General features: G+C 42.6%; 1 protein-coding gene across 4 annotated transcripts in view; it reads right to left on the bottom strand.

Annotated features, from left to right (window-relative positions):
• Positions 1 to 13165, bottom strand: part of CCDC7 (coiled-coil domain containing 7) — a 149245-nt gene that overhangs the window by 47289 nt on the left and 88791 nt on the right. For all 4 annotated transcript variants that reach the window (XM_053359539.1, XM_053359538.1, XM_053359537.1 and 1 more), the window contains exons 49-55: positions 11355 to 11474; positions 10937 to 11062; positions 4482 to 4601; positions 3049 to 3174; positions 1870 to 1977; positions 1025 to 1150; positions 188 to 307 (exon numbers count right to left, since the gene is read on the bottom strand). In XM_053359539.1, coding sequence (XP_053215514.1) covers positions 188 to 307; positions 1025 to 1150; positions 1870 to 1977; positions 3049 to 3174; positions 4482 to 4601; positions 10937 to 11062; positions 11355 to 11474 — 846 coding nt within the window. The remainder of the gene's footprint in view (positions 1 to 187; positions 308 to 1024; positions 1151 to 1869; positions 1978 to 3048; positions 3175 to 4481; positions 4602 to 10936; positions 11063 to 11354; positions 11475 to 13165) is intronic.

The following is a 13165-nucleotide window of genomic DNA, read 5'->3' on the forward strand; positions in this document are numbered from 1 at the left end:
TCAAAAGGAAAAGGTTATAGTTTTTTATCCTCCAAAAAGTGAATGAAGAAGAGGAAAAAGTGGACTTTGAGAAATAAGTTGAATCAAGCAACCCACAAAGCACCTTGGACCAAGGGAATCTGTTTTACAAAATGCCAAATTTGGGTATGTAGCAAGTCTTGTGCTGCTGCACGCTCCTAAAACATACCACTGTCAGTGCCTGGATGCAGAGCAGCAAGCGCCTGAGCTTCCTGTAGCTGTTTCCGATTGAATGCCAAACTTTCCAGTATCAGAGATTTCTTCTCCGATAGTTCATATAATTCATTTTCTGGAAAATGAAATGTTTTTAAAATTTAAATCATGGTTAAATCACTTGAAAAATATCATACGTGCAAAAGATGAAGAAACTTGTGCAAAAATGAAATCTTTAATTAAAAATAAAAACTTAATCCGTCAGTACAGATCTTAAGACATGGTAAGTGAGACAAATGAAAACCTTGTGGAAAGGTAACAAAGTAATTTCCCAGGGTCAATGCTGTCCCCTCCCCCTCTTCAATTTAAAAAGTAGTTCCCCCCACCAAGCTCAGCACTCACTATAGAAATGGCTACCGCACCCATCATTTTACTACTGCAATTACCATCTTCTGAGGCAATAAATATGATGGTGGTGGCTGCAGTCATTTTCTTCCAGCCTTCTATAGTGAGCACTGGGCTGAGCACTGTCAGCTCTCTTTGCTGCTCCTGGGTAAAATTATGAGGACATGTTTCAAGTAGGGGCAGGCAGGGGCAATCTTTCTGGTGCTCTCCAGAGAGCAGCTAAGCAGCTTCTACAGAAGCCACTACTATATTAATTTATGCCAGGGGGTACAGGTAGGGAGACAGGACAGGTTGCCTACAGCTCTCTCAAACTTGACAGCAGCCCTGCCCCAGAAATGACACAGAAGTGCAGGCAAGACCCAAGGCCCTTTCTACCTCTTTTCGGAGAACTTTTTATTGAAACAACAAAAAGTGACTGTAGACAGAAGGTCATTTATTCTCAACTTACCACTAAGTGACACAGTTATAGGCGCCACTGAAACATGACGCTGTGCCTTTTGTATATCATGCATAGTTGCCTCTAGATCGGCAGCCAAACGTTGTTTTTGCTCAGCAAGCTGTTTCCGTTTCTCCTCTAAAAAATAATTTCAGACCAAATTTTGTGACAAAATATTAATTTGCCTTCATTTAGTACCTTAATTAATTTACTGCACTATATATAATAGCACAATTAGCATTCAGTATCTAAAATATTTAATATAAATGAGTGTATTATATATTGCTCACTGAATGTTCAAATATTAATTGCCTGATTCAGATGTAACACTAAACCATGGTTTGTCTTGACATATAATATTGTATAAAAACATGCAATGATTCTTACTGATGTAGCATATTAAACATATATATTAATAGGGAGATAAGAATTGAGTTATGATGGCTATTATGTGAAAACAGAACTACTAAGAAACAAAATGTAAGAATGAGAATGCTCTGTGAAACTCCAAAATTCATAGAAGCAGTAAAGAATCATATGGGGAGGGGAATCATAAACTGGCCAATGAGGACTGAACATGTTCACTAGCCACAGAATACTGACTGTGTGTTGGAGGAGAATGGAAACCCAAGGAGGGGAGGGGAGGGAATGGAGTCTCCTGAAAGAAAGCATAGCTGTCTGGCTGGCATAATGAACAGCCCACACTGTAACATTTTGTTGCAGATCCCACATGTATACAGATATAGAAACAAACAGCTATAGGCATTAAAAACATACTTGGCAATTGAAACACCTTAATTCCAAATGCATGTGTTTAATATTATAGTTGAAAAAAGGAAAAATGACAGCATACATACCACCAACAATGCCAGATTGGGTTGCTGCAAGAGCCTGAGCTTCCTGCAGGCCTTTCAAATTTTGCAGTAACATTTGTTTCTTCTCTGACAGTGCATATAACTCTTTTTCTGGGGAAAAAAGTAAAAAGTTTTTGAGTCATATCTTGAAAAACAGTTTCCAATGTCCTCACTGCTGATAAAGTTACATAAATGAATAAATGTATTAAAAATGCATCGTTTCATAAAAATGGCAAATGCCTTCTTCATTTGGCAATGCATAAAGTGCAAGTAGATAAATAGGTACTGCTCCAGGTGGGAAGGTAAACGGCATTTCCGTGCGCTGCTCTGGTTTGCCAGAAGTGGATTAGTCATGCTGGCCACATGACCCAGAAACTGTACGCTGGCTCCCTCGGCCAATAAAGCGAGATGAGCACCGCAACCCCAGAGTCGGCCACGACTGGACCTAATGGTCAGGGGTCCCTTTACCTTTATCTTAAGATTTAAGAAGTTAAAACTAATTATTCAGGAAAATAGCAAAGAATATCAAGTAGGCTTAAAGCTCTGATACGTAATACCACTCACATCCACTATAATGAACAGAGGTCTGTAAATATGGGCTCCGTAGGAACATATAGAACATTTCCAGACAGTACAAGCTCCTCTCTGCTCTAAGTAAACCCTGAGATTACTTTGATTAGCAAAAACAGTGTCCATCCTCAATGCTTCCAAATCAATACAAACATAAAACCTCTCAGTCTGATAATCACCACCACCCAGTAACACCTCCCCACTTTCTTTCTTATTTTTTAGCATTGGCTAAAAGCTCATCCAATTTATCGAGCTGCAAGCTGGCTGGGATGGATGCGGGGCTCTCCACTGAAATTTCATACAGGCATGCTACTCCAGGCTCCTTCAGGAGAAAGGGTGGGATATAAATTCAATAAAGAAATTACAGTGATGTTAACCTATCCGGCTGCTGCATCTAATGGACTCTGCTTTGTTTCCTGTAGTTGGAGGAAGGTGACATTCCCACTGGGGCTCAATCCAGGCACAGAAGAAGGCTGTCAGACTGATGTCTTCTATACCTCAGTGTCAACGGTTTCAGTTTTAACAGTGATGGGATAACTGGGCTTTGAACTTTGAAACAGTATGCATGTTAAATTCCCTTTTAATATTCAAGGCCATTTATTCCCTACTTACCAGCAGGTTTCCTAAACAGAGCTTTTTCTGAAGCCTGGCGATGGGCTTCCAATATATCTTCTGCAGTTGCATCTAGTTCTTTAGTCAAACGCTTTCTTTCTTCAGTCAGTTCCTCTAGTTTATGCTCTATTAAAAATTCACATCAATTCATAATAAAATATTTAATATGTGCTAAAATAACTACACTAAATATAATAGTGCAATTAGTATTTAATATCTCAAAATTTTAGAGACTAATGCTTAACATTTATAGAGCACTTCTATCATTCCATGTACATTACATTGGAGGTGGTGAATGTTAGGCCCATGAGCAGTGGTGGCCAAACTTGGCCCTCCAGCTGTTTTGGAACTACAATTCCCATCATCCCTGACCACTGGTCTTGTTAGCTAGGGATGGTAGGAGTTGTAGTCCAAAAATAGCTGGAGGGCCAAGTTTGGCCACCACTGCCCTAGAGCTAAATGCTGCCTTCCAATCCTCTTCAAGCTCTTGAGATTCTCCCAGGGCCACACCTGCCACCAGCTCTAATTTGTGCTCTTCTCAAGTAGTTTTGCATGGCCAGAATGTGCTCTTGAACTGTAACAATGCATCTTTGCATGGATTAGGAGAACTAAGCACAGAGGGATCAGAGAGACTGGCTGGCACCATCCTAGTCCCTGCCTGATCTGCTCTGCTCTCCCAGCCAGTGAGAGAGTATGATTTTCTCACTGCACCAGCTGCAGGAGAAATGCTAAGAGCCCCTTGTATATCACCTTCACAGACCTGATGAAGGCCTTTGACCTTGTCAGCTGAAAATGACACTTCACAAAGCTCAACAAGATAGGATGCCAACCTAAGCTTCTCAAGATGATTGTGTCCTTCCACAACAACATGTGTGGCACCGTCCAATATGACGGCTCATCCCCAGATGCCTTCCCTATAATGAGCAGTGTGAAACAGGGCTGAATACCCACCCCAACCCTCTTTGACATATTCTTCTCCCTATTGCTCTCATATGCCTTCAGCTCAACTGAAGATGGTGTGTACATCCATATGAAGCGACCTGGCACATCTCCACACCAAAACAAAAGTGCAGCAGATCCTTATCTGAGAGATGTTGTTTGCAACCTTGACAGCACAGTCCAAAGATGCTCTACAGTGACTCATCAACCATTTTGCCCAAGCCTGCATAAAGTTTGGCCTTACCATCAGCCTGATGAAGACCAACATCTTGGGTCAGGACCTCACCAGCACTCTATGAATCAGCATTGGTGACCACACACTTGAGGTGGCAGACTATTTTGTTTAATTGGGTTCCACTATAACTTCAGTAATCTCTCCATCAATGCTGAGCTGGACAAACGTATTGGCAAGGCAGCTAAGGCAATGGCTTGCCTCTTCAACAAAATATATTTAAGATTGTAATTAAAAGCATTAGTGATCACAGCCCACTTACCACTGATAATTCCTGGCTGGGTAGCTACAAGAGCCTCAGCTTCTTGTAGCTTTTCCCAGTTGGATTCCAAATCTGCCTGCAACTGTTGCTTCTTCTCCAAGAGATCATAGAACTTCCTTCCTGTGAACAGAAATATTTCAGAATTGCCCCTTGAAAAACTATTTCAAATGTCCTTATTTCTAGCATATTAGCATAAAATAAATAAAAATCATTTTAAAAACTTGATTATTTCATATAAATACATTACAGATTGCATATATGAAAGGATGAAGAAGCTAACTGAAATCATTCTGGAAGTATACCAAAGTGGCCCCCACCACAACATTCACTACAGGAGCTTATGAGAAATCATCTTGTCCTGATATAAAGGGATAAGAAACAGACTAATCCTGAAGTTACTGAATATTTATATTCCCATCCACAAAACTTACGAAAAAGGAGCAATGCAGAAGCAAGCACCAAGTGGCTGGAATGGTAAACAGGATGTGGATGTTATTGGATTGTACCGTGGGAACCAGGGACAGTCTATTCACTGCTCTGAGCGCCGGATGTTAGCTCAGAGTGACACATGACCCTGTACTGGAAGTACATGGGTGGAGTTTGTTCTCTCTCTGCAGTTGGAATCAGAGTGTACAGACATGTTTCTCTGTACTGCTGAAAGACAGAAATAAAGACATGTAGATATATTTCTGTCTGTCTCTTTCCCCCTCCCTGGGGGAGGAGTGGTGTGTTCTTCTTCACGTTGAGGAGAATCGCCGATTGGAGACCTCCCTTGATCTTGCCGGGAGTCGCAGACAGGAGGTCATAAGGATTCAAGCCGGGCACCTGGAGGGTGGCCAAATTCCTTTGGACTAAGCTGTGCTCTGCTCGCTTGAATTCCGACATCTGGTAGCAGACCGATGGTTATCTGATCTATGAGAATCTGCATGAGAGGTGAGAGGTCGATGAATCGTTGCCATCCTCTGCACCTAAGGAGATAAAGAAAAGCGTCTGCCTGCAGCCAGAAGCTGAACAGAACAGACAGCTGGACACCGAGAGGAGTGTATGCTCAAAAGGTATGCTGCATTTCGGGCTAGAAAGAATGAACGCAGAAAGGCTTATTTTCTGGTTCACAAGAAAGAGCTGCGTTTGAAAAAAGCAAGCTCTGAGGGCAAGCTTGCATACCAGGAATTCCTGTGGTGAGATAAGGAATCCCGTCCTGAGCAGGTTGCTAGGCAACTACCGCAAGTACTTAGAAAGTTAAAGAATGGCTAAAAAGAGCCTGGGAAATCGAAAGTGTATCTACGCAGCTGTGCAAGGGTTTTGAAAAAACAGCCCAAAGGTTTGCCTGCCAGTGAAGCAGTAAACAGAGACTTTTGGAGTATACTGGCGTGAAAGTGAAAGCTGGCTTGAGAAAACTGACCCTTGGATTCAGCATGGATTCCAAGAAGGCGGGAGGTTTGCCCTATCCCCCTCCCCTCACTAATGACAATTATTCATCTTGGTCTATAAAGATGAAGGCCCTGCTGCAGAATCAGAGGGTCTTTGACGTGATTGAGAACCCCATCCCAGCAGCACCAACCCGAGGTTGGGAGTCACAGAATCTGAAAGCCAGAATGGCTATAATTCTGTGTGTGTCAGATGACCAATTGGTGCATATTCAGGGTTTGGAATATGCACGGGAAATTTGGGAAATGCTGCGAAGAACACATCAGAGGGATGCTGGTTCTTCAGCGTTGCTGTATTTTGAGAAGCTGACCAATCTGAGGCTTGCGCCTGATGGAGATGTTCAAGCGCACCTGACGGAGATGAAATATCTGCGCCAGCAGATGGTGGAACGCAATTTCCGTCTGCAGGAGGAAGTGTTTTGCTTCATGATGATCAACAGCCTAAATCGGACTTACAAAACGGTTGCCAGTCAGCTTGGTTCCCTCCCGGCTCAGGATTTGACCGCGGAAAGGGTGACTGCCGTCGTGTTGAATGAACATGACAGACTTGCTGCACTGGAAGAAAAGGACAGGGGGAGGGAGGAACGGAGTTCTAATTCACCCGCAGATGAAGCTACTGGAGAAAAAGCTCTAGCTTTGAACGCTGTCCGATGTTACAATTGTGGACAGGCTGGGCATCTTCAGCGGAACTGCAAGAAGCCACGTCAGCCTAAAGGAGCGAAGGGCCGCTCAGCAAAGCCTGAGGCGTCAGGCAAAGGTCACACCAAGACTTCGGTGAAACCTGGAAAAGCTTTGATGGCGACAGGAACCACGCCAAACGTTGGGAACTCGTTTGTTATTGACACGGGTGCGACAGTTCATATGTCTCCACACAAAGAACTCTTTTCATCGTTTAAGAAGCAAAGCTTCGCTGTGAAACAGGCCAACGGTCAGGAGCTGGAAGCGGCCGGCGTGGGGACTGTCTATCTTAAGAGTCTGGACTTGACAATAAACAATGTTTACTTGGTTCCTGAATTGAAGTTCAATCTGCTGAGTGTTTCGCAGATTGCAAAGAGAGGACTGAGATTGTCCTACGATGCTGAGAGCTGCAAGATCTACAAAGATGGAGAGTTATTTCTTTCGGCCAGAGAGAAGGATGGACTATATTTGTTGACTTTTGCACAAAGTGATTACATGGAATGTAATTCATATGTGTCTAACCTAGTTTCTCTTGCAGGTGTGAGCAAGAAGGTGACCGGAGTCAACAGAGCATTTCAGCGGGTGTATGCTGATGTGATTGGTCCTCTAGAACCATCTAGAGGCAATGCAAGATATTATCTTGTGTGTGTGGATCATTTCTCTAACTATGTCTGGGTTTATGTGTTGAGAAAGCCACAGAAAGCCTTGGAGAGGTTTCAGGAGTTTTGTGACAAAGTTAAGAGTATGCATGATGCTAACATTGATTGTCTATTCACAGATGAGAAGCAGATTTTTCTTTTACAGGATTTCCAAAGGTTCCTGCAGAAGAAGGGGATCAGACACAAGATTGCTGTTTCAGCGGAAGCGTGGAACAGGGGTGTCTGTGTACGGGTGAACAAAGAATTGCAAAAGGGGATGGAAGCGCAATTGCTAAGTTCACATCTGCCACATGAGTACTGGGCCGAGTCTCTAATGTCGTTCTGTTATACGAAAATGAGAAAGGTTTCAAAAGAGTTGGGAAGTTCTCCTTTTGAGAAACTGTTCCACAGAAAACCTTCTGTTGCCCATTTCAAGGTTTTTGGGTCTCATGTGAGAACAGAAGCTCCAGGTGGAGTAAAGAATGCCAGAGGCATTTTTGTGGGGTATGAAAAGGGTCTCTACAGAGTAATTTTGTCTGAATCTGGTCAGGTGATTCTCACAAAATTTCTAGAGAGTGCTCCTGAACAGGAGAGAGTGATAGTACACACATTTCCCACTGAGGACGATTCAGATGATGATGATTTTACTGATTACAGCTGTAATGAAAGTGATGACACTGATAGCTCGGAGAGCTCAGTTGTCACAGTCATTGAGAGGAAGTCTCACACAATAGATAGGCCTTCACAACTGAAGGATGAACCACTGTTTACCATTGGAACTAGTTCTCCAAAGAGTCCTGAGACTGGACCAGTGAGCAGAGAGGATCAGCACCTCATACGTAGGTCTGAGAGAGTTACAAAGGGTCAACCACCCAAGAGGTACTCAAAAGAGTTTGCTGACTTAGCTGTTGCATGTGTTGCTGTTGTAAACAACCGAGGACAGGTTGGAGCTGTGTCTAAGTCAGAGACAAAGACACAACAGAGAGTTGCTAGCCAAGGTAATGCAGATGCATTCATTCCTTGGAAACCAGACAACCAGAGAGGTACACTGGGGAAACCAGTGGCGGGGAGTTCCAAGGGTGGAACTGAAACAACAGGGGAGTGTTATGTGTATAACAACTGTTTGTTTTCTTCTCTGGATCATGCTTTGCTTGCTGCAACACGCATTGATTCTTTTGGGGGAGGATGTTACGAAAAAGGAGCAATGCAGAAGCAAGCACCAAGTGGCTGGAATGGTAAACAGGATGTGGATGTTATTGGATTGTACCGTGGGAACCAGGGACAGTCTAATCACTGCTCTGAGCGCCGGATGTTAGCTCAGAGTGACACATGACCCTGTACTGGAAGTACATGGGTGGAGTTTGTTCTCTCTCTGCAGTTGGAATCAGAGTGTACAGACGTGTTTCTCTGTACTGCTGAAAGACAGAAATAAAGACATGTAGATATATTTCTGTCTGTCTCTTTCCCCCTCCCTGGGGGAGGAGTGGTGTGTTCTTCTTCACGTTGAGGAGAATCGCCGATTGGAGACCTCCCTTGATCTTGCCGGGAGTCGCAGACAGGAGGTCATAAGGATTCAAGCCGGGCACCTGGAGGGTGGCCAAATTCCTTTGGACTAAGCTGTGCTCTGCTCGCTTGAATTCCGACACCATCTCCGCTTAGATGAGGAAATAAAGGCAATATATAAATGTAATAAAACAAGATAAAATAATCCATCTGGACAACTAAACCAATCCTCATTACCACAGTTTTTCCTCCTTCCTTCCAATCCCTCTTCATTGTAAACTGTATCTTTTAGATTGTAAAGACTTTTCTGGCTGAAAAGTAAGCTAAAATTTCTTTTAAATAAATAATGAATAATCTATCTTCTGTAGCTTCATAAATTAAAAACATGAAACTCTGGAGTTTCTCATTCTTTTTAATCTATAAGGATTGCCTCCCAATGTGTCAGAGAAAAAGCATGGAAAACAGATGGGAAACTGAAATGAAAGTTACTGAATGTGATATGAATGTAATGCACACAGTGAACTATCAAAAGTGAAGATGGCTGTAAGAGCATTAATTTCAAGGTATAAAATTGCCTAATTGTGCAACTACCAGTAACTCTTTTTTGTTTGAGGGTGTGCAGAATTTAATTTTTGAGACCAAAAAAGTGAACATTTCCTCATAAAGGCTGTGGAAAGTGATAAAATTTGAGAAGTACTGACCTGAAGTGAAGAACACTTTTGCTACAAAATGAGTGGTGTTTTAATCAATCAATCATTATTAGTTGTATTTTATTCTGTTTTTATATTGCAAAGAAATCATAGAATTGTAGAGTTGGAATGGACCCCAAGGGTCATCTAGTCCAACCACCTGCATGCAGGAATCTCAACTTGATCATACATGACAGAGGGCCATCAAACCTCTGCTTTAAAACCTCCAAGGAAAGAGAGTCCATTACTTCTCCTTGGAGTGTGTTCCACTGTGAAACAAATCTTACTGTCAGAACATTCTTCCTGATGTTTAGTCAGAATCTCATTTCTTGTAGCTAGAAGTCATTGGTTTGGGCCCTATCTACTGGAGCAGGAAAAAACAAGCTAGCTCCATCTTCCATGTGACAGCCATTTAGATATTTGAAGATGGCTATCATATCTTCTCTCAGTCTCATCTTTACCAGGCCAAACATATGCAATTCCTTCAACCATTCTTCATAAGGCTTGGTTAACAGACCATTCAGCATCTTGGTCATCCTTCTCTGTACGAGTTCCAGCTTGTCAAGATCCTTCTTAAATTGTGGTGCCCAGAACTGGACAGAGAACTTCAGGTGTGATCTGACTAAGGCAGAACAGAGCGGGACTATTACTTGCCTTGATTGGAACACTATACCTCTGTTGATGGAGCCTAGAATAGCATTAAGTTTTCTTGCTGCTGCATCACACTTTTGACTCATGTTACCCTTGGGGTTTACTAAGAGCCCTAGATCCTTTTCACATGTACTACTGGCAAGCCAGGTATCCCCCATCTTATATTGGTGCAGCTGGTTATTCCTGCCTGTGTAGAATGTTACATTTGTTCCAATTGAAATTCATTTTGTTAGTTTTGGCCCAGTTCTCCAATCTGTTAAGGTCATTTTGAACCCCATTCTGTCTTCTGTGGCATTAGCTAGTCCTCCCAGTTTGGTCTCATCTGCAAATTTGATTCGCATCCCCTCAATTCCTTCGTCCAAGTCATTTATAAAGATGTTGAACAAAAACAGTCCCAGGATAGGACCCTGCAGGACCCCACTTGTCACTTTTTTCCAGGCTGATGAGGAATCGTTAGTGAGTACTCTTTAAGTTCAGTCAGTCAACCAGCTACAAATCCACCTAACTGTTATCTTGCCCAGTCCACATTTTGCCAGCTTCTCTGCACAAGTATCTTGGGGGACTTCATCAAAAGCCTTACTGAAATAAAGATACACTACGTCCATAGTAGTCCTCTAATCTATCAAGCTTGTAACTAAGGAAAAGAATAAGTGAGATTAATCTGGCACAACTTGTTTTTGAGAACCCCATGCTGGATCTTAGTAATCACAGCTTCACTTTTTAAGTGCTCACAGACCTAAAACTTATCCAAGAACAATGAAAAGGGACTCACTTGATTAACTTCTACTCCTGCTCTTCACATTGATAACAGGGGTCTTGAAACACTGAAACACCATAGTATTATACATCATTCATTATTATCTACCTACCAGTGGGTGTTTCAATCAGAGCCCTTTCTGAAGCACGGCGTTCAGCATTTCGCATATTGTTCATAGTTTCCTTTAGATCTTGAGTCATGAGTCTTCTTTCCTCAGTGAGCTGCTGTAGTTTATGTTCTACAAAATAATAATTAATGTATGCTGAAAAAACTACACAAAATATTATTATGCAACACGTATGTAGCATTAACTGGGTATTTTAAAAATAAACATTTACATTTATAATGCTAGTTGCTCAAATTCCATCATACATCTTATCTCAGTAATCAGAACAGCAGCCTTCTAAGACTCATCAGTATGAATAAGCCATGTTGGCATTTAAGCTCAATTGTATTGAAATGACCTGAAATCCAAAGTAGATATGTTTTAAAAGTATATCTAACAACATGAAATATTACAGCAAACGTACCACTGATACTGCCTGGTTCAGTAGCTGCAAGTGTCTGAGCTTCCTGTAGCTCTTTCCAATTGGATTCCAAGTTGGCCTGTAAACGCTGCTTCTTAACAGCTAATTCAAATAATTCTTTTTCTGTGAACAGAAATGTTTTTGAGTTATGTCTTCAAAAACAATTTCAAGTGTCCTTATTGGTCACAAAGTCACACAAGAAAAATATACTCAAAAACTTAACTATTTCAAAGAAATGAAAAAAAAACTTTCCATCTCTCATTGCAGAGTAGACATTTTAAGGGGGAAAGGCTAAAGGAAATGATAGTGAAATATAGCAAAGAAACTTCGTATGAACTTAAGCCTGTGAAAATGTCTACTATATTGACAGACGTATGCTCTAGAACAGGGGTGTCAAACTCAAATTCATCGGGGGCCGCATCAGCAGTTTGGTCACCCTCAAAGGGCCAGTTGTATCTGTAGGACTATGTGTCCACTCTTTATTATCATAAATTATTGTCACTGCATTCAATTATTACTGTTTTTTGTAATAATATAAGTAATAACTAGCTCTGAAAGCAGAGACATAGTCAGAAAAATGGCAAGTAGATCTGTCACATCACAAGATGGCATGCGCTCAATATAAAAACAAGTGGAGGTTTCCTGAATGCATGTAAAGTGGAGGTTTCCTGTGTAGAACGGCCGGCGCCGCTAGAGAGCAGACGTTCTCTGGCTTGTAGGCTGCCGTGCATGCGCTGAAGAGGCGGCTTTCTTGTGTCCAAAAAAAAAAAGGGAGAATAAAAGGTGAAGGCTGGCGGCCGGCGGCGGCTACACGGGCCACATGACGAGGTCTGGCGGGCCGGATTCGGCCCGCGGACCTTGTGTTTGACACCCGTGCTCTAGAATCTAGGGCATAGATCTGCAAATGTGCCTATGGAGGTGTGGCTCCACCTGTGCTGAGGCACACCTCGCACCCGGCATGCCACAGCGTGCCAAGAAGCCTCGCACCCACACTCCCCAGACTTTTGCCTCTTGGCTAGAAGACAGGGTTTCCCCCTGACCTTTTGGAGATATGGAGATAACGCTCCACTTGTGCTGAGGCACACCTTGCACCCGGCATGCCACAGCGTGCCAAGGAGCCTTGCGCCCACTCTCCATGAACTTGTGGCCTCTTGGCTAGTAAACAGGGTTTTCCCCCTGACCATTTGTCCTCTCACATATTTGGTTACTAGACATAACGCTTGGCTGGAGCATGACCGGGGATGCAGATGTAATCAAGTATCGGGGAACATTTTAGGGAAACACCTGCTAACACGTGTATTTGATAACGCTGGAAATGTGCTTAGATGGAAACACGTCATGTTCAGAGTGGTTTCACTACTGTTTCCAATTGTTGACTTCTGCTAATATAAAGAGGCTCTGCGAGGCTTGCTTTTCAGCTTGCTCCTGCACAGGTGACTTGCATCCAACCTCCCATCATCCTTCGTTATTCCTACATATGCCACCATCACTTCACTCCTAAAACACACAAGAGAACTTGCCAGCCATGGTACTAGGTGATTTCTGATCCTCTCATATCTGTTCACTGGTAATGCTAAGCCAAATTACACTTCAGTAGGAACAAGCAAGCATGCTGGTGCACATTCAGAAAATGGCAGCCACTTTGGTGCTCCCCTGGTCCTCTTCCTGCTGTGCTACCAGGAGCTAAGCTATGGTTTGGTTTAATGTTCTGTGCAAACCTGGGCTCATAGTTTGTTTCACTTTAGACAAACCATAAACAGTAACCATGGTTTGTACTTGGCTTACTGCTCATGATTTACTGTTTATGGTTTGCT

The sequence above is a fragment of the Podarcis raffonei genome, chromosome 12 (genome assembly GCF_027172205.1).
Source record: "Podarcis raffonei isolate rPodRaf1 chromosome 12, rPodRaf1.pri, whole genome shotgun sequence".
NCBI classification, from domain to species: domain Eukaryota; kingdom Metazoa; phylum Chordata; class Lepidosauria; order Squamata; family Lacertidae; genus Podarcis; species Podarcis raffonei.